At 44.9% G+C, this 22,528-nt stretch overlaps 2 protein-coding genes across 3 annotated transcripts in view; both read left to right on the plus strand.

Annotated features, from left to right (window-relative positions):
• The window catches only part of LOC147736989 (uncharacterized), a 412,373-nt gene that overhangs the window by 210,876 nt on the left and 178,969 nt on the right, over positions 1-22,528 (plus strand). The window lies entirely within an intron of this gene.
• LOC147736991 (uncharacterized) lies at positions 13,439-17,092 on the plus strand. Its single transcript, XM_086956169.1, has 3 exons — positions 13,439-14,835; positions 15,174-15,436; positions 16,192-17,092. The coding sequence occupies exons 1-3, from the start codon at positions 13,574-13,576 to the stop codon at positions 16,335-16,337; spliced, it is 1,671 nt and encodes a 556-aa protein (XP_086812295.1). The 5' UTR covers positions 13,439-13,573; the 3' UTR covers positions 16,338-17,092.

Here is a 22,528-nt window from a genome sequence, read left to right on the forward strand (position 1 = left end):
AAAGCCATGTGCATAGCACACCAGTCATTCTGGAACACTGGTCCCAGGATTACGCAGGACCTAATTACCCACTATGCGCCCAACAGAAGCCTACGCTCTAGCCAGACCTTCCTTGCAATGGCCCCCAGAATTAAAAGATCTAGATCTGGAGGCAGGACGTTCTCCTATAATGCTGCCAGGCCCTGGAACGCCCTTCCATTGCATCTAAGAGCTAACCCCAACCTCACGGCCTTCCGCAAACAGCTGAAAACCTTCCTATTTCATCCAGTCTAACTAATCTCCATTCTCTCCCCTCCTGGGCCACTGGGCGGATCTACGGTATTCCTAGCGCTTGGACGCCTCCGGGCAGCAATTAGCGCTCTACAAATGCACATCCTATCCTTGTTTGCATCAGATTCTCCTCGAGCCTGGCCTGTGTTATTGCATTGTTTACATCAGATTTTCCCAACGCCTGGCCTGTGTTATTGCAGTGTTTGTGTCAGATTCACCTATTGTCTGGACTGTGTTATTGCATTGTTTGCATCAGATTCTCCTCAAGACTTGCCTGTGTTATTGCATTGTTTACATCAGATTTTCCCAACACCTGGCCTGTTTTTACATTGTTTACACCAGATTTTCCTTGAGCCTGACCGGTGTTATTGCATTGTTTACATCAGATTTTCCTTGTGCCTGGACTGTGTTATTGCAGTGTTTGTGTCAGATTCACCATGTCCCTGGCCAGTGTTATTGCATTGTTTGCATCAGATTCACATATTTCCTGACCTGTGTTATTGCATTGTTTGCATCAGATTCTCCTCGAGCCTGGCCTGTGTTATTGAATTGTTTGCATCACATTCACCTAGTGCCTGGCCTGTGTTAATGCATGTTTGCATCAGATTCTCCTCGAGCCTGGCCTGTGTTATTGCATTGTTTACATCAGATTTTCCCATCGCCTGGCCTGTGTTATTGCAGTGTTTGTGTCAGATTCACCTATTGCCTGGACTGTGTTATTGCATTGTTTGCATCAGATTCTCCTCAAGACTGGCCTGTGTTATTGCATTGTTTGTGTGAGATTCTCCTAGTGCCTGGCCTGTGTTATTGCATTGTTTGCGTCAGATTCTCCTCGTGCCTGGCCTGTGTTATTGCATTGTTTACATCAGATTTTCCTTGTGACTGGACTGTGTTATTGCAGTGTTTGTGTCAGATTCACCTATTGCCTGGACTGTGTTATTGCATTGTTTGCATCAGATTCTCCTCAAGACTGGCCTGTGTTATTGCATTGTTTACATAAGATTTTCCCAACACCTGGCCTGTTATTGCATTGTTTACATCAGATTTTCCTTGTGCCTGGCCAGTGTTATTGCATTGTTTACATCAGATTTTCCTTGTGCCTGGACTAAGTTATTGCAGTGTTTGTGTCAGATTCACCTAGTGCCTGGCCAGTGTTATTACATTGTTTGCATCAGATTCTCCTCGTACCTGGCCTGTGTTATTGCATTTTTTGTGGGAGATTCTCCTCGTCCCTGGCCTGTGTTATTGCATTGTTTATATCAGATTCTCCTAGTGTCCGGCCCGTGTTATTGCATTGTTTGCGTCAGATTCTCCCAACGCCTGGCCTGTGTGATTGCATTGTTTACATCAGATTTTCCTTGTGCCTGGCCAGTGTTATTGCATTGTTTACATCAGATTCTCCTAGTGTCTGGCCCGTGTTATTGCATTGTTTGCGTCAGATTCTCCCAACGCCTGGCCTGTGTGATTGCATTGTTTACATCAGATTTTCCTTGTGCCAGGCCTGTGTTTTTGCATTGTTTACATAAAGATTTTCCTTGTGCCCGGATAGTGTTATTGCATTGTTTGCATCAGATTCACCTAGTGCCTGGCCAGTGTTATTGCATTGTTTGCATCATATTCTCCTCGAGCCTGGCCTGTGTTATTGCATTGTTTACATCAGATTTTCCTTGTGCCTGGAATGTGTTATTGCAGTGTTAGTGTCAGATTCACCTAGTGCCTGGACTGTGTTATTGCATTGTTTGCATCAGATTCTCCTCAAGCCTGGCCTGTGTTATTGCATTGTTTACATCAGATTTTCCCAACACCTAGCCTGTTATTGCATTGTTTACATCAGATTTTCCTTGTGCCTGGCTGGTGTTATTGCATTGTTTACATCAGATTTTCCTTGTGCCTGGACTGTGTTATTGCATTGTTTTCATCAGATTCTCCTCGTGCCTGGCCTGTGTTATTGCATTGTTTGCATCAGATTCACCTAGTGCCTGACCTGTGTTATTGCATTGTTTGCATCAGATTCTTCTCTAGCCTGGCCTGTGTTATTGCATGTTTGCATCAGAATCTCCTAGTGCCTGGCTTGTGTTAATGCATGTTTGCATCAGAATCTCCTAGTTCCTGGCCTGTGTTAATGCATTGTTTGTGTGAGATTCTCCTAGTGCCTGGCCTGTGTTATTGCATTGTTTGCGTTAGATGCTCCTCGTGCCTGGCCTGTGTTGTTAGCATTGTTTGCGTCAGATTCTCCCAACGCCTGGCCTGTGTTATTGCATTGTTTACATCACAATCTCCATGTGCCTGGACTGTGTTATTGCATTGTTTGCATCAGATTCACCTAGTGCCTGACAAGTGTTATTGCAGTGTTTGCATCAGATTCTCCTCAAGCCTGGCCTGTGTTATTGCATTGTTTACATCAGATTTTCCCAACACATGACCTGTTATTGCATTGTTTACATCAGATTCTCCTAGTGTCTGGCCCATGTTATTGCATTGTTTGCGTCAGATTCTCCCAACCCCTGGTCTGTGTTATTGCATTGTTTATATCAGATTCTCCTTATGCCTGGCCTGTGTTATTGCATTGTTTGCATCAGATTCTCCTCGTGCCTGGCCTGTGTTATTGCATTGTTTGTGTGAGATTCTTCTAGTGCCTGGCCTGTGTTATTGCATTGTTTGCGTCAGAATCTCCTCGTGCCTGGCCTGTGTTATTAGCATTGTTTGCGTCAGATTCTCCCAACGCCTGGCCTGTGTTTTAGCATTGTTTACATTAGATTCTCCTTGTGCCTGGCCTGTGTTAATTCATTGTTTACATCAGATTCTCCTAGTGTGTGGCCCGTGTTATTGCATTGTTTACATCAGATTTTCGTTGTGCCTGGCCTGTGTTATTGCATTGTTTGTGTCAGATTCTCCTCGTGCCTGGCCTGTGTTATTAGCATTGTTTGCGTCCGATTCTCCCAACGCCTGGCCTGTGTTTTTGCATTGTTTACATCAGATTCTCCCTCCTGCCTGGCCTGTGTTTTTGCATTGTTTACATCAGATTCTCCTCGTGCCTGGCCTGTGTTATTGCATTGTTTACATCAGATTCTCCTAGTGTATGGCCCGTGTTATTGCATTGTTTGCGTCAGATTCTCCCAACGCCTGGCCAGTGTTATTGCATTGTTTACATTAGATTTTCCTTGTGCCTGGCCTGTGGTATTGCATTGTTTACATCATATTTTCCTTGTGCCTGGCCAGTGTTATTGCATTGTTTATATCAGATCCTCCTAGTGTCTGCCCCGTGTTATTGCATTGTTTGTGTCAGATTCTCCCAACACCTGGCCTGTGTTATTGCATTGTTTACATCAGATTTTCCATGTGCCAGGCCTGTGTTATTGTATTGTTTACATAAAGATTTTCCTTGTGCCTGGACTGTGTTATTGCATTGTTTGCATCAGATGCACCTAGTGCCTGGCCAGTGTTATTGCACCCCCACCCCTCCTGAGGCACAGCCGGGAGATAGCGTTGCTTATTTGCACATTCTTTTTTAAAATTGACTTGTAACTTTGGTTTTTAAATACTTGCTCAGTACCTGCTCTCCCTGCTTAAAAGCATCCCCTGCAGCGGATCTAGCGCTGAGAGGGAATGCTCGCGGGAGTCTTGTTAGGCGCCATCGGCCACGCGGAATAGAGGGACACGCCCCCCTCGAGGCCACGCCCCCTTCTAGGTGTATAAACAGAGCGCTGACCTACGAGCGCGCCAGAACACCCCCACCCCTCCTGAGGCACAGCCGGGAGATAGCGTTGCTTATTTGCACATTCTTTTTTAAAATTGACTTGTAACTTTGGTTTTTAAATGCTTGCTCAGTACCTGCTCTCCCTGCTTAAAAGCATCCCCTGCAGCGGATCTAGCGCTGAGAGGGAGTGCTCGCGGGAGTCTTGTTAGGCGCCATCGGCCACGCGGAATCGAGGGACACGCCCCTCTCGAGGCCACACCCCCTACCTGCTCTATAACAATGTAAATGCACCGGAGGCGCAGCGTACGAGCGCAGCGAGCGCGACGATTGCGCGCCGAAGGCACGCATAAGGCAAGCTCGTCTGCGCTCGTCCGCGCCGAGTCCTGGCCCAGGGCTAGTCCCCTTGCTCCCCAGTCCTCAGACCCTATACACTACAGTGCTGAAACCCTCCATAGTCTCAGGGCACCTACCAGCAACTGCAGTCGACACAGCTATCAAGCTGACACTTTGCCACCTGCCTGTCCCAAATGTCATAACTCCCTCAAACCCAAAATAATCACTAAACCGCTACACGACTTCCGCATGTTCCTACTGAACTGCCGCTCTCTCCCCAAACATTCGGCTGAAATTGCGCTTTTAATAGAGGAATACACACCTGACATTCTGTTCCTAACAGAAACCTGGCTATCCCCTGACGCTGATGCAGCGGTCATAGAAGCCCTTCCATCAGGTTTCCAAATCTCTCTCCAAGACCGGCCTAAAGGGAGAGGAGGAGGCTTGGCGATAATTCATAAAGAACAATTTCACTGCCGAGTGGTCTCTGAAACCATCCCGGATTGTGAAAGTCTCACTTTTAATATTGAATTCTCACCTAATAGATGCCTTTCTGGTACTCTTATCTATCGCCCTCCAGGCCCCCTGAGGCAGTTCCACGTCAGTCTACCTTCAAGCGTGGCTGAACGCCTCAATTCCACATCCAACTTCATCCTGCTAGGCGACTTTAATTTTCATTTCGACTCATCCTCAGATCACATAGCCGTGACCTTAGCAGATGATCTAGCAGCTCTGCAACTTTCCCAACGGGTTACCTCTTCCACCCACGTGAAGGGCCATTTGCTGGACCCGGTTTTCAGCAACTGCCCTGGCCTTCTAACCAGTCCACCCTTTCCCCTGCCCTGGACGGACCACTTCTTGATCCCCATTAACTGGACTGCATCTAAACCCCCTGAACCAACACCTACTACAAGACTCATGAGAGCCTGGTCCCACCTAGCAGTTAAAAATTGGACTAGCAAACTTGCTGAGAATCCACCTCTGATTAAAGACAAGCCCGGCCTAGCAAACCAGGCATACGTCAACTGGATCACCCAATCTCTTGACGTTGTTCTTCCCAAAAAGAAAATCACGCTCAAACGCTCCCACAAAACTGCCCCGTGGTACACGGAGACGCTCAGAGACAAGAAACGACCCTGCAGGAAATCGGAAAGACGCTGGCGATCCGATTACTCTACAGACAATAAAACCCTCTATCGAGAAGCCATCAGTGAATACAAAATTCTGATAAAAGAGGCCCAGGCCTCATATTTCTCTGAGAAAATTCTGCTTGCTGAATCTAAACCCAAGGAAATCTTTTAAATCATTAATAAACTAACAAAACAGCCTCCTAGCATGCAGGCGGACAAGTCCACCACCCACTGCAATAATGTCGCCGAATTTTTTCATCAGAAAATAAGCTCGATCTACTCTGCCTTTCCCCCGAAAACCGCCACTCCCTTAGCCCCTCCTCTCTATCCCGCAGCCCCCCCCTCCAGTCAACAGCTACCCACACTGACTCACTTCCCTCCTTTGGATCTCGCTACTCTTGAACCCCTAGCACAGAAAGTCAAAGCCGGATCCCCTGATGATCCTGCCCCACCAGATATAATAATGGCAGCCTCGCAGACCACCTTGCCTATCATAAGGGAGGTTTTAAATACCTCCATCTCTTCGGGCACGGTCCCTACCGTATGGAAGCAGGCTATGGTCAGAGCCTTATTGAAAAAGCCTCATTTGGACTCTACGGACCTGAGTAACTACTGCCCCATATCCCTGCTCCCCTGGGCAAGCAAGATCCTGGAGAAATATATAAATCAACAACTAATAAACTTCCTGGAAGATCACCACCTACTGGACCCCACCCAGACTGGCTTTACACCAAAACATGGGACCGAGACCGCCCTCCTCCTGGTCACCGAGGAGGCCGGAAAAATCCTAGATCAGGGAGGATCAGTGGCAGTGATCCTCCTTGATCTCAACGCGGCCTTCGATACGGTCAGTCATGACACTCTGCTGTACCGTATGTCCCAGGTCGGGATTAGGGATAAAGCCTGGTCTTGGTTCCAGTCCTTCTTAGAGGACAGATCCTTCCGTGTGTTCGAAGGCGAGTCTGTGTCCACCAGCAGACCTTTGAAATGCGGAGTTCCCCAGGGCTCCTCTCTAAGCCCTGCACTTTTTAACCTGTACATGAGGCCACTGGCTCATGTCGTCCGCTCTTTTGGGATCAAGATCATCTCCTATGCGGACGACACGCAGCTGGTGGTCTCCCTGACGCAGGAAGCCAATCTACCTGTACGGGGCGGGCTTAGAGAGTGTCTGGAGGAAGTGAAGACCTGGATGTCCCTATCGTCCTTAAAATTGAATGGGGACAAAACCGAGCTTATGGTCCTAGGCCACCCAGATCTCAGCTTCCCCGCCTCCCTGTGGCCGCCCCGTCTGGGTTCCCCCCCAACCCCCAAAAACAGTATTAAGAATCTCGGAATTTGGCTGGACAGATCTCTGTCCTTTAATGTACAAGCCACAAAACTTTCAGCCACATGCTTTGGCATCATGAGGATGCTAAAGAAAATCCTCCCTCTCCTCCCCATGGAAGCCAAACAAACAGCTGTACAAGGTCTGATTCAGTCACGCCTTGATTTTAATAATGTACTCTATCTCGGTGCTCCTGAATCCACTCTGAGAAGGCTTCAGACAGTTCAGAACTGCGCAGCACGTATTTTACTCGACCTCCCCCGCAGACAGTCAGTAAGGACCGGACTGGTAACTCTTCACTGGCTACCGGTGCGCCAGAGAGTTATGTTTAAAGCCATGTGCATAGCACACCAGTCATTCTGGAACACTGGTCCCAGGATTACGCGGGACCTAATTACCCACTATGCGCCCAACAGAAGCCTACGCTCTAGCCAGACCTTCCTTGCAATGGCCCCCAGAATTAAAAGATCTAGATCTGGAGGCAGGACGTTCTCCTATAATGCTGCCATGGCCTGGAACGCCCTTCCATTGCATCTAAGAGCTAACCCCAACCTCCCGGCCTTCCGCAAACAGCTAAAAACCTTCCTATTTCATCCAGTCTAACTAATCTCCATTCTCTCCCCTCCTGGGCCACTGGGCGGATCTACGGTATTCCTAGCGCTTGGACGCCTCCGGGCAGCAATTCGCGCTCTACAAATGCACATCCCATCCTTGTTTGCATCAGATTCTCCTCGAGCCTGGCCTGTGTTATTGCATTGTTTACATCAGATTTTCCCAACGCCTGGCCTGTGTTATTGCAGTGTTTGTGTCAGATTCACCTATTGCCTGGACTGTGTTATTGCATTGTTTGCATCAGATTCTCCTCAAGACTTGCCTGTGTTATTGCATTGTTTACATCAGATTTTCCCAACACCTGGCCTGTTTTTACATTGTTTACATCAGATTTTCCTTGAGCCTGACCGGTGTTATTGCATTGTTTACATCAGATTTTCCTTGTGCCTGGACTGTGTTATTGCAGTGTTTGTGTCAGATTCACCTAGTGCCTGGCCAGTGTTATTGCATTGTTTGCATCAGATTCACATATTTCCTGACCTGTGTTATTGCATTGTTTGCATCAGATTCTCCTCGAGCCTGGCCTGTGTTATTGCATTGTTTGCATCACATTCACCTAGTGCCTGGCCTGTGTTAATGCATGTTTGCATCAGATTCTCCTCGAGCCTGGCCTGTGTTATTGCATTGTTTACATCAGATTTTCCCATCGCCTGGCCTGTGTTATTGCAGTGTTTGTGTCAGATTCACCTATTGCCTGGACTGTGTTATTGCATTGTTTGCATCAGATTCTCCTCAAGACTGGCCTGTGTTATTGCATTGTTTGTGTGAGATTCTCCTAGTGCCTGGCCTGTGTTATTGCATTGTTTGCGTCAGATTCTCCTCGTGCCTGGCCTGTGTTATTGCATTGTTTACATCAGATTTTCCTTGTGACTGGACTGTGTTATTGCAGTGTTTGTGTCAGATTCACCTATTGCCTGGACTGTGTTATTGCATTGTTTGCATCAGATTCTCCTCAAGACTGGCCTGTGTTATTGCATTGTTTACATAAGATTTTCCCAACACCTGGCCTGTTATTGCATTGTTTACATCAGATTTTCCTTGTGCCTGGCCGGTGTTATTGCATTGTTTACATCAGATTTTCCTTGTGCCTGGACTAAGTTATTGCAGTGTTTGTGTCAGATTCACCTAGTGCCTGGCCAGTGTTATTACATTGTTTGCATCAGATTCTCCTCGTACCTGGCCTGTGTTATTGCATTTTTTGTGTGAGATTCTCCTCGTCCCTGGCCTGTGTTATTGCATTGTTTACATCAGATTCTCCTAGTGTCCGGCCCGTGTTATTGCATTGTTTGCGTCAGATTCTCCCAACGCCTGGCCTGTGTGATTGCATTGTTTACATCAGATTTTCCTTGTGCCAGGCCTGTATTATTGCATTGTTTACATCGGATTTTCTTTGTGCCTGGACTGTGTTATTGCATTGTTTGCATCAGATTCACCTAGTGCCTGGCCAGTGTTAATTGCATTGTTTGCATCAGATTCACCTAGTGCCTGACCTGTGTTATTACATCGTTTACATCAGATTTTCCTTGTTCCTGGCCTGTGTTATTGCATTGTTTGCGTCACGTTTTTCTAGTACCTGGTCTGTTATTGCATTATGTGCGCTGCTTTTGGTGTGTTATTATTCTAATTGTTGCAGCTTTTCTAACAAACCTGGTACCTTTTATCCCAATCAAGTGCATCTGACTGCAAACACACTGCACTCTCCCTGCATTAGCAATATACTTCCTATTTATGTAGCAACAGTCAGCCCAGCATGTCTGCCAGAAATGTCGTAGGGTCAGAAACAGTACATAGGTCAGTAGTGAGTAAGATTTTAAATGAAGAAGCTGCTGTGATAGTCGACAAAACATCCATGTCGAAACATCAGCAGTAGGACAATGGTACATGGAACGATAATAGTAGATTTATTTACACTTCTGTGCGGTGCGTGTCAAGTAATGTTCTTTTCTTCCACTCTCATGAGATGGTTTTACAAAGCAACTCTGAGCTCACTGAGTGTGGAGCTTCCACGAATCCCAGAGACGGGCCGTTCCAAATACGGTAACAGAGTAGGTTGAAAGATCTGAGTCTTGATCCTGGCAGATGGACGGGTGATCCCTGAGGGGGTGTAGTTGGTCTGTGTGTTGCCACGGCTTTTCAGGGGGTGTAAGAAATTGTCAGCAATTTGTAGAGGGCCTTCTTTTAGGGGAGAACCACCGAGCTTCATGCAATACGGACTAAAGGGTTTGTGTCTGCGCAGGAGGAGTTACAATCTTATAGCAAAATGGGGGACCTTGTCCAAAGGGGATTGATGTTACCAAGGATTAACATCTTCAGTTATGACATATAGTGAAAGTCCATTTACCTCGAGTTGCTCGAAAAGCTTTCGGCCCTCTGCTGGTGCAGGCTGGATGTTTAGTCTCTAGTTGGCATTTGCCAGGGGATGTTCAGATACAGTGGTAGAATTAAACCTTGGAGCAGCACTTGTAGTGTTGACTCTTGGAGTCTTGTAGTGTGTGCTAGATGCGGTAGAACTGTCTTAATGTTCCATGGAGCTCAGAAAACTCAGACTCTCCGACCTCTCAGAGCAGGAGCTCTGTGGCTTGACCAGTTGAACTGCAATAAAGAAGATGACCTAGACCAGTTCTACCTCTTCCGACCTTTGAACTGATCATTGAGGAAAGAAGCCCTTGTCTGCAAAGCAGATCCACACAAGGTGCAGCTGACCGAAGACCCTGCCTTGAAGGAAGATCTGCACAAGGCACAGCTGACAGAAGTCCCGCCTGGAAAGAAGATCTGCACAAAACTTAGCTGGCAGAAGTCCTGCCTTGCAGGAAGATCTGCACAGGGCACCGCTGACAGAAGTCCAGCCTGGAAGGAAGATCTGCATGAGGCATGGCTGACAGAATTCCTGCCTGAAAGGAAGATCTGCACAAGGCGCAGCTGACCGAAGCCCCTTCCTGGAAGAAAGATCTGCACAAGGCACAGCTGACCGAACCCCCTGCCTGGAAGGAAGATCTGCACGACAAGGCACAGCTGACCGAACCCTCTGCCTGGAATGAAGATCTGCACAAGGCACAGCTGACCGAACCCTCTGCCTGGAATGAAGATCTGCACAAGGCTCAGCTGACAGACTCCTGCCTGGAAGGAAGATCTGCACAGGACGCAGCTGATGGAAGGTCTGCCTGGCGGTGACCTCAACGCAGTGAGAGACCCACAAACCACAAGATCCTTCAAGCCCAGCTAGCCACACTGGACGCAATGTACACCAAAGGCCTGATTTATATTTCAGCGGATGGTTTATTTCATCACAAATGTGACCGGTATCCTGCCCGCCCCGTTAAAAAGGCATTACATCCTGTGGCAATTATAATAAGGCAGACAGGATATCTGTCACGTTTTGATAATGCCTTGGCGTCGTTTGCAGAGTTTACCCCGCAGAACTCCATGAAGTGTCACACTCTGCAGACTTCCGCTAGTGGCAGAGTTTACGTTGCATTGCTCTCACTGATTTTTAGTGCCAGGAGTTTAACCCCCACTGTAAAATCAGCACGAACAGCACTACGCGTCGAGCCAGAGGGCACTGCTGCTTTCTGCCGCTCTAATTGATATTCTAATCGAATGGCAGCTTCTTCAACCAGAATGGCAGATTTTAACACTTGAGTTGTTGCGACCTCCCGCAATGAGAAATCTCGCCAGGAGGAGGTCTAGCTTGTTATATTTTCTCACAAGTGCTCGTCATCTTCCCGTTGGCGAACCGCTTGAGAAAAGAACTCCATTCTACATGGAGTTTTTTGGACCAGTGGGCAACCTTCTCGAGCTCTGCCGGCAGAGCGGAATTCTTCACCCACCCCTAGTTTTGAGGCAATAATCTGTTGGACAAACTCCTAACTAGGCCCTTTGTCTGCAATAAGTATTGTAGAAGAAGTGAGATCCATGGCCTTGTGAGTATGAGGCAATTATCTGACTTCTGATGAATGCCACAGAGTGAGTGTGCAGCCAGAGGGCAGTAGGGGGGCCGAAGGACATGAAATTAGGTAAACTTGAATATGAGCAATATGGAAAGGTAGAAATGCTGCATCACCTGTGGATAACTGACACCTCCTCCCGCTCTTCCAAATGCCCATCCGGTCACAAATGAAATCCTGGGCCCCAAAAGGACAACGTCATGCCAGATGCCATGTAATGTTGGAAAAGGGGGGAAAAGAGTAATATGCACACATCTGCTGCAGGGATATGTCCGGTAAAAAGCCCCGGATGGATCTGCATCTTACAGAACTTTATCTACTTTAGGAAGAACTAAAGACTTGCTTTTTAAAGTTGTTTTCCAGGGCAAGAACCAGGCTCTGTAAGCGGCACTAGTTTCAGGGAGATGGACAGATGCTATGGTGATAGGAAACCCCCCTCAACTCACAATAATGTTCCAATCTTCCAGGTTAGAAGAAACCAGAAATGCTTGAACCAAGGGAGCTGTTGAAAGTGTCAAAGGTGACTTATGAACAGCGAGTAAAGACAGGAGTTGGCATTTGAGATGATCTTAAGTGAATCGGAAAGAATGAGAAAAAGTGTTTAAATAGAGTTACTTTTGTTGTATACTTCATAAAGAGTTACTGGAAATGTTACAGCCCAGCCTGATCCCGCTCTTTTTCTAAACTCTATTGTTGTTTAAATAAAATCTTGACCATATGTGTCTATCTTAAGCTATACCTCTAGCACTTGGGTGCTCCGTGAGCGCCCTTACTTTGCTAAGTTACTCTGTAAACACTGGTAAATCACCTCCTTTTCAGACATTAATAAGATGTCACCTGATCAACAGAACATTTAGTTAAATATCTGTGTATGATGAAATATTCCTTGCTAAGTTTCAAAAGCGATAAAGAAGAAGGGGGAGATTTACTAAGATTTTGCACTGTTTGCATCACAAAAGTGGCACAAAATGGCGCAAAATCTTTTTTCCTAATTTACGTTCCAGCGCTAAACTTGTTTAGCACTGGAAATAACGTTAAAGTAATGTGACACTGCGCATAGCATTGTTTTGCATTACTTTGTGCCATGGGGCATGCCAAGGGTGGTGCATGGGCGTTCCCGTGCAACCAGAAAACTAGGTGTAAGGAAGGAGAAATGCTTTCATTTCTCCTTCCTTTTCTGACTTTGCATGTGTGCTGCACTGTGCAACACGTATACAAAATGGTAAAAGCTTTCCCTCGTGTCGAGGCATTGTAATCTGTACAGGAAGGGTGTTCTTCCTGTACAAAACCCATGCTGGACTCACAGACACACACACCCTAGCGCTCTGGTGCTAAGGTGTGTGCATGGCGCAGGCCCTTTGTAATCAGTGCCGACGCAAGGGAAAGGGAAGGAGAGAGCCATATCTCTGAAAATAGGGTGCTCTCCTGTTCCCTCCCTGTCGTGCATCGCAGCCTCCCGGGTGGGCGGGGTGGGGTAGGCTGCGCAGCATTGAGTGGAGATTTGGTAAATCTCTCCTGAAATCTCTTTTACAACCAGTTAAACATTGTGAATTCTCATTCCATTATGTTTCAATTTAGTAATTTTAAATATCTTTACATCCAACAGAAACAAGCCTTGAATGTATGAATTGACCATCAATAATGAAGCGAATGCTGTAAATCTTCAATAATAGCAGAAATATTGAGCTCCAGTATTCAGGAAAACATCAGCGCAGTCGGCGACAGGGGAACCTGCACACAAACAGACAGATCCCGGATGAAGCATCAAGGGTAGTTCAGTGATTGTAAGACTCTGAGCTGTGCACCTCCACACCACAAGACGAATAAATGACCTTAGGAAAATTAAGGCAACAACAATAACAAACCGCCTCCGGTATAAACAAGTGCCTTACACCATCTTTGATCATGGGATCAGTATGATGTGATTACAGCAGTGCTCTGTTTTCTAAAATGATTATAAGCCATCACTCCGTGCTCTAGGTGAATTGTAAACTCTTTCTGGCCAAACCACAGTAACCAGAGAAGAGCACAACAGAGCGGAGCCAGACAACTGACGGGTAAAGGAAAGAGGAGTTCTTGTATCTACAATACAACAGATTGTCTCGATTTGCACCGCCCAGAAGGAAGATACATCTTTACCCGCAAGCGTGTATAGTCGTAATCCAATCTAAAGGCACAGTCGCCTACAAAGACACCTTCTACGTATTAGGAGTGTGGCAAATATTTGGTGGCTATCACATTTTGTTGTTAAGACAGAAATCAAATGTGCAAAATACTGCACACATATAAAGTGTGTGAGAAAAACACAAGTGCTTTATCAGCCATGTCGGCCCATCAGGAATTGCAGTCATGGGATGTAGACATAAATATACCCGACCCACAGACACTAACCAAGAAAGAAGAATCATACACATACAGCAAGAGCGTTAGTTTGACATCACTACTCAAGCTTCATCAGCACACATACACAGGGGAAAAGCCATTCAAGTGCAGTGAATGTGTCAAGAGCTTTATTAGGTTATCAGAACTACAAATACACCAGCGAACACACACAGGGGAAAAGCCATTCAAGTGCATTGAATGTGGGAAGAGATTTAGTCAGTTATCAGTCCTAAAACGTCATCAGCGAACACACACGGGGGAAAAACCTTATCATTGTGGTGAATGTGACTGTACTTTTCGTGACTCTTCAGCATTAAGGGTTCATCAGCGAACCCACACAGGAGAAAAACCATTCAAGTGCAGTGAATGTGCAAAGTGCTTTAGTCGGTTATCACACCTTCAAATACATCAGCGAACACACACAGGGGAAAAACCATTCAAGTGCAGTGAATGTGTAAAGAGCTTTAGTCAGTTATCAGACCTTGAAAGACATCAGCGAACACACACAGGGGAAAAACCATTCAAGTGCAGTGAATGTGCAAAGAGCTTTAGTCACTTATCAAGCCTCCAAAAACATCAGGCAACACACACAGGGGAAAAACCATTCAAGTGCACTGAATGTGAAAAGTGCTTTAGTCTGTTATCAGACCTTCAAAGACATCAGAGAACACACACAGGGGAAAAACCATTCAAGTGCAGTGAATGTGCAAAGTGCTTTAGTCGGTTATCACACCTTCAAAGACATCAGCGAACACACACAGGGGAAAAACCATTCAAGTGCAGTGAATGTGCAAAGTGCTTTAGTCACTTATCAAGCCTCCAAAAACATCAGGGAACACACACAGGGGAAAAACCATTCAAGTGCACTGAATGTGAAAAGTGCTTTAGTCTGTTATCACACCTTCAAAGACATCAGCGAACACACACAGGGGAAAAGCCATTCAAGTGCATTGAATGTGGGAAGAGATTTAGTCAGTTATCAGTCCTAAAACGTCATAAGCGAACACACACGGGGGAAAAACCTTATCATTGTGGTGAATGTGACTGTAGTTTTCGTGACTCTTCAGCATTAAGGGTTCATCAGCGAACTCACACAGGAGAAAAACCATTCAAGTGCAGTGAATGTGCAAAGTGCTTTAGTCGGTTATCACACCTTCAAAGACATCAGCGAACACACACAGAGGAAAAACCATTCAAGTGCAATGAATGTGTAAAGAGCTTTAGTCAGTTATCAGACCTAAAAAGTCATAATCTAACACACATGGGGGGGAAACTATTCAAGTGCAGTGAATGTGGGACGAGCTTTAGCCAGCTATCAGACCTAATAAGTCATCAGCAAACACACACGGGGGGAAAAACCTTATCATTGTAGTGAATGTGACAGTAGTTTTCTTCGCAACTCTTCAGCATTAAGGTATCATCAGCAAACACACACAGGGGAAAAAACCATTCAAGTGCAATGAGTGTGTAAAGTGCTTTAGTCGGTTATCACACCTTGAAAGACATCAGCGAACACACACAGGGGAAAAACCATTCAAGTGCAGTGAAAGTGCAAAGTGCTTTAGTCACTTATCAAACCTCCAAAAACATCAGGGAACACACACAGGGGAAAAACCATTCAAGTGCACTGAATGTGCAAAGTGCTTTAGTCGGTTATCACACCTTCAAAGACATCAGCGAACACACACAGGGGAAAAACCATTCAAGTGCAGTGAATGTGCAAAGTGCTTTAGTTGGTCATCACGCCTTTAAAGACATCAGTGAACACACACAGGGAAAAAACCATTTAAGTGCAGTTAATGTGCAAAGTGCTTTAGTCGGTTATCACACCTACAAAAACGTCAACAAACACACACAGGGGAAAAACCATTCAAGTGCAGTAAATGTGCAAAGTGCTTTAGTCGGTTATCACACCTTCAAAGACATCAGCGAACACACACAGGGGGAAAACCATTCAAGTACAATTAATGTGTAAAGAGCTTTAGTCAGTTATCAGACCTAAAAAGTCAGCAGCGAACACACACGGAGGAAAAACCCTATCATTGTAATGAATGTGACAGTAGTTTTTTCAGCTCTTCAGCATTAAGGTATCATCAGTGACCACACACAGTAGAAAAACCATTCAAGTGCAATGATTATGGGAAAAGCATTAGTCACTTATCAGACCTACAAAGACATCAGCAAACACACACAGGGGAAAAACTATATGATGGCTGTGAATGTTTGAAGAGCTTTAGTCCGTTATCAATCCTACGAAAACATCAACAAACACACACAGGGGGAAAGCCACTCAAGTGCAATGAATGTGGGAAGAGCTTCAGTAAGTCATCACACCTACAAAATCATCAGTGAACATACACAGGGGAAAAAACCATTCAACTGCAGTGAATGTGTGAAGAGCTTTAGTCGATTATCAAACCTCCAAACACATCAGCGAACACACAGGGGAAAAACCCTATCATTGCGGTGCATGTGACAGTGGTTTTTTCTTCTCTTCAGTATTAAGGTATCATCAGCGAACTCACACAGGAGAAAAACCATTCAAGTGCAATGAATGTGGGAAGAGCTTTAGTCAATTATCAGACCTACAAACACATCAGCGAATGCACACAGGGGAAAACTATAATATTGCTGTGAATGTTTGAAGAGCTTTAGTCAGTTATCAACCCTACGAAAACATCAACAAACCCACACAGGGGGAAAGCCACTCAAGTGCAATGAATGTGGGAAGAGCTTTAGTCGACGATTTGAGCTACAAAGTCATCAGCGAACACACAGGGGGAAAACATAGAAGGGCACTGAAAGTGAGAAGGGCTTTTGTCAATTTTCGATCCCACACAGCCCTCAGTGAATACACTCCTTCATTTAACTCACATGGAAATAATTCTAGAGATGCAGAGATTCCGGAAAGAAGTTAAGAACATCAAAAATAATATTGACCCATCTGAGGACATAGACAAGAGCTGAACAGTGCATTTATTGTGAGAGAAATGAATTACGGAAAAAGCTAAAATTCAAATGATGTAGGACATTGAAATACCAGGTGATAGATGACCTGAATAGCAGTAAAGAAGAAAAGCAGATAACAGTATTTGCAGAATTATAAAAGTGTTTGTTTCCAGTGATTGTTCACTTCCGTACACATAGCAAAGTTACATTATGTACCAGGATACACAGTGGGAGACAAGCACAAGGTGGATTAAAAGAAAAGAAACATTGTTGATTTTTATTTGGTGAAGAACAGATACAAAGAAAAACATTCAATCGCACCTGACCACACTACCTGTAAAAGCAACACTGAACAATACTGGGTCTAACAGTGGTCTTTTCAGCTAACTTGTCGGATTAGTGATAGAACCTATAAACCAAACACACCCAGAGTGGACATGTTGTCAGGGCTCTGGAGATGGAAGCTTCATTGGTAAAATTCATGTATTAATATTAACAAATGCCACTGCAGTATATGTAATGAAATAAGCACAGGTGTTCAAGAAATAACCTATTTTTAGATATAAAAGCGCTCATACCTTGTTTTTAGGTAACGTTTGCTGCATCTTTTACAAACTGTTTCAGTTGGTGTATCAGCTCGTGCCTCGCGCCTTATTACTAAGTGCGACCCGTGGCTCCTCTCTGACTTGGCTCTCCCTATTCATTTTGTGACTTGCCAAACTCTACTTTTCACCAGAATTGAGCCACTGTAAGCAGTAGACTCTGTTTGAAGAATGTGGTGAAATAGCGAAATCCCACATCAAAAGCATATATGTGTCAGGACAATCAGTTGCACTCCCAGGAACTCATCTTCCACACTTGATTGTCCCTTGTCCTCAAATGTTCTGAAGGATTTGTCGTATGAATGCCAGAAGTGGCAGTGACATTCATGAAGCTAACGCTAACAGGAGTGTGTGGGAGATAGAGAGGGAGAGAGATCCAGAGAGCGAGAGAGACAAAGAAAGGGGGAGAACAAGAGAGAAATGGAAGGAGGGGGAACGGCACGTTATTTATACTCACCTAAAAATAGAAGAAGCAGCCGAATGCATGTCAATGTGTGACATCACCAGAGAAACGGTCTGAACACCTGTGAATTTATATGTTTATTTTTAATACCTATAGACCCATGTCCTGCCAATAAACAGGGCACAAGTAAGGAAAATAGTGAAGGAGCCCATTATCATATGCAAATCACAGTGACGTCACATGTAGTGACATCACAAGAAGTGATGTCAGGCCCTTATAATAATTTTCACTTGAAAGCTTGACGGCCTGTTTTAAAAACAATAAACAAGAAACATAAAATAATGTAAAAATAGGTTTTTGGTTTCAGTTTTTATACATCATGTGTTTTGCCCACTATTAGTTTGTAACTAAACTCGCAAATGACTGAAAGTGTAAATATTTTTAAACAGATATGTGGAACTTGGAAATTACATTTTTAACAGTTTTCAGCAAATAAATAAAATGTGCTTTTAATTTGCGTTTGTTTCCTGACGTTATTCTTTATCCAACCCCTAAACCCCAAAGTGTTTCACATTTACAATGTATTAAGCAATAGAAGGACTAATTTTGTCAAGTTCTCTGTTCCTCTCTTGCGCCACTCACACAAACAAACACTCAGAGGCCTGTGTCTGCAGTGCTGGGGCACAAAGTAACAATTACCAGTTGCAGGCTAAGGAGCTAGGTGGAAATGAGTCCCGTTTCTAGATAATAGTGGGGGGACCTCTTCAAACTGTGGCTACCCTCCGACTTGTGCCGTGCTGATAAAGCAATAGTGAATTTGAGTAATTTATGATGAATTGAAATGAGAGAAAGAGAAGAACAGAGCAAGGTGCAGGATATATTAAAGAAAATGAAAGAAAGAGACACAAGACTTTAACCTGTTCTGTGTACTAGCACTTTACGTAAACAAGTTGTGCTGTGCGTTGTGAACAGGCTGTCACCCCCTTTGTATGTAAATGAGCTTCTGAGACCAGACACCCCAGGCTCTCATCTCTTCTAGTGCGGATGATAATGTGAGCACTGTAAGGTAATCACAAACTAGGACTATATTGAGAAACAATTGGCTTCCAGGTCACACAGCTGTTGTTATGTAGTTCTTTATTAATTTTTTTCATTTACTTTAATTTGCAGCAATCTTCCAGGTTACTTTTTCTCAGTATTACGCTTCAGGTCGCTCATTTGTCGGCATGGGTTTTGTCCTCACACTGGTCTAGGACGGGCCTTCTCAAGGTAGAAGACACTGTAATAGGAATAATAAATCAGACATATATGAAATTGTATGAAAACAAATGTGTGCCTTTCAGTTATCAGGCACCACCAGACTCACATCTACACATGTAATTGAGCGCCAGACTAAAGTGACTCCTCCCTGTATAATTATGTGCCATCAGTAATCGGGCTGATGGTTCCGCTGATGCGCACAGCAAATAAAGTTTCTGGGATTGTGCGCATTGGCCTAAATTTTAATTGCTGAAGTTTCACGCAGGTTCACTGATACGCACAGCGTATAAGGCTTGTGGATATTACGCACTGTAAGCAGATCACTGAAGTTCACCCTTAAGTAGTAACTGGGTCAAAACATAGTACATACATCATACATAATGTCACTGCCCCTCCCTTCTTGTGGACATCTCCAGCAGTTCCTTCTCTCTCGTGCCTGAAGTGAAAGAAGGTTTTCACACATTATGCTCGTGCCTGTGGCACTTAAGTGCAGAGAGGAAAGCCTCATTGTTAAGGCATTGTTTGGGCTCTGAGGGACAAGAATTCTTTGAACACCTTCCTGAACTCTCTCATAGTGACTCTGCCATTCTTAATGAATACGAGATCTGCTTAAAAAAGTTGGACTTGTACTACCTCGCCAAAGTGAGCACTGTCCTTGAACGATATCACTTTGGGAGAAGGATGCAAAGGCAGGATGAGTCGGTCAAACAGTACATGACTACCTTGCGCAAATTGGCTTCCACGTGCAATTTTGGTGCAGCTAAGAGGAGCGGTTAAGATATCAGTTCATGTTGGGATGCGCCCTCGACAAAACGAGAGACGCCCTGTGGCAAAAAGAAAAACCATCACCTCAAGAAGTGCTGACCATAGCCAAAAGTCACTAGCATTCAAGAGCGTGTGTTGATATTATACGCAAAGACAGTTTAGGTGAAAAAAGGAGAACATTGATGTCAAGGTGCTGGTGGATAGATTTGTTGAACCCAAATTGAGCACCACTTCAAAGCCCTTTAACACAAAGAATTTTCAGGTGAAGTGCTTCAGGTGTGGCAACCCTGGCCATATGGCCAACTTTAAAGACCGCCCAGGCTGGAAGGCCATGAGAAAAGGTCACGTCTCAAAAAGCTGCAGAACGGGCAACAAGCATAAAAAAGTAATGGAAGTTGAACTTTATGAAGAAGAATTGGAAGGAATCAATATTCTCCCATTCACAGGGAATGCTAGTGATGGCCCTCAGGAGCTAGTTTTGATCAATGATGCTCCAATGAGCATGCTCTTCGACTCTGGGGCCAAGATAACTCTAGTCCCAAAAACATTATATGAGCGTAATCTGCTGGGCAAAGTCACCCTGTTGAAGCCAGACATTAGACCAATAGGTTAAGGTGGGGTGAATATTGAGTTGCTGGGTTATTTCTGGGGCACAATTGACTTCAAAGGGAGAGTCGAGCCTGGTAAAATCTGTGTCATGATGAAAGGGGATTCGCTCATAAGTTGGTTCCATCAGCATGATCTTCATATCTGCCATGATCACAATGAGATCTGTCTGCGTAAAAGAATTACCACCAGTTAGGGTTGTTAGTAATGCTAATCGAGACTGGGTCAAGGAATTCCCTGAGGTCTTTGCTGGTGAGCTGGGTGTGTCTCAAAAACTATGTACAACGGAAAAAGGTCAAATCTAATGCTGTTCCAAAAACAGCTAAGGTTAGGAATGCACCTCTGTTAGAAAGGGAGAGCATGAAATTTAATTAGACAATCTCTTAGCCAAGTGCATCATTCAAGAAGTTGAAGCAATGGAGTGGGTCTTTCCTGTTGTTATGGCCCGCACGCCAATGGGGAGGTCAGGCTCTGTGTCGGCTCGAGGGAGCTCAACAAAGCAGTTATTGTTGATCATTGTAATTGTAATTGTAATTGTAAGATAGTTTTTATAGAGCGCATACTATCGCTCCAAGGAGCATCTTGGCGCTGTAGTCCGTAGCCTAGAATGGTGGGCCGGAAACACTACTCACATCAATTTCCTGAGGGATATTTAGAGCCTAGACTAGCTGTTTGCTAACCGTGTCTGGTAAATTAAAAATCCAGGTTTTCAGGGCTTTCCTGAATTCGATTTCAGTGGGGATTTGCCGTAGGCTTTGTGGGAGTTTATTCCAGGCTTTAGTACCAAGGACGGCCAGGGATCTTCCTCCTTTGGTGGCTAGTCTAAATCTGGGGACTGTTAGAAGACACATGTCTGATGACCTCAGGTTCCGACCTGGTATGTATGGCTTGAACCGTGGGAGCAGATATTTAGGCCCTTTTTTGTGGTACGCTCTAAAAGTAATTACCAGTATCTTAAAGAGCACTCGCTTGTGTATGGGGAGCCAGTGTATCTGTTTTAAGGCAGCAGAAGCAGAAGATCTCCTTGGAAGATTAAGCACCAGGCGTGCAGCAGCATTTTGGACAACCTGCAACCTGTGCAGAGTAGATCTATTCACTCCTGCGTATATGCTATTGCAGTAGTCCAAGCGTGATGAAATTAGTGCCACTGCAACTGTCTTCTTTGCTTCTAATGGGATAAAGTTAAAAAACTTTCGAAGACCACGTATGATTTTGAAACAAGATCCTGCCACTGCAGCCACTTGCTGTTTAAAAGAGAGTTTTTCATCAAATCTGACTCCCAGGTTACGTGCGGATATTACTGTTTTTGGCGGAATTTCCTCATTTGGGGGCAACCACAGCTGAGGGGAGAACAGATTTTGGGGACCCACAGGGAGAATTTCAGTCTTGCCCGTGTTGCATTTCAGATGGTTAGTCTTCATCCAGTTAAAGGTTGCAGTGAGGCACTTTCCAAGATTCTCCTCCGCTCTTGTGGACTTGCTGTCTAAAACTAAGATGAGCTGAGTATCATCTGCGTATGATACTGTATTGATGTTAAATGATGTTATTAGCTCAACTAAAGGTGTCATATATAAATTAAACAGCACCGGGCTTAGCCTTGATCCCTGGGGTACACCTGTGGGATTTGATTTTTTTGCTGATAAATACTGTCCGAGGACAGTAATCTGTTTCCTGTCCGCAAGGAGATTTTCCATCCATGCCAAGGCCGTGCCCCCTATGCCCACCGTAGCTAGACGGTTGATCAGTATCTCATGCGAGATCGTGTCGAAGGCCGCCGACAGATCCAGGAGAACTAGGACAGCCCTGTCCCCCTGATCCATGGCAGCCCTCAGTGTCTCAGTTGTGTAGAGGAGAGCTGATTCCGTTTAGTGGGAGGCTCTAAAACCCGATTGATTGTGGTGTAAAAGATCCTCATCCTCCAGAAATTTGGTCAGTTGTTTGTTTACAACTGCCTCAGTGAGCTTAAAGAGGAACGGTAGCAATGAGATTGGCCGTAGGTTTGATAGAGTGGTGGGATCGGCCATCGCTTTCTTCTGTAGGGGTTTGACCGCCGCTAACTTCCATTCCTGAGGGATTTTGGCTGATGCAAGAGAGGAATTTATTATGTTATTAATAATCGGGTTCACTAGATCAATAAGAGAGTGTAATATCTTGGGGGGGCACGGATCAAAAGGAGAACCGGATCTTCCAGTCAAGATTGCCTGACGGCTGTCTTCCAAACTAATTGGCAGAAATTCATTCAACTCTGCCT

This window comes from Lissotriton vulgaris, chromosome 1_1, assembly GCF_964263255.1.
Source record: "Lissotriton vulgaris chromosome 1_1, aLisVul1.2, whole genome shotgun sequence".
NCBI classification, from domain to species: Eukaryota; Metazoa; Chordata; class Amphibia; order Caudata; family Salamandridae; genus Lissotriton; species Lissotriton vulgaris.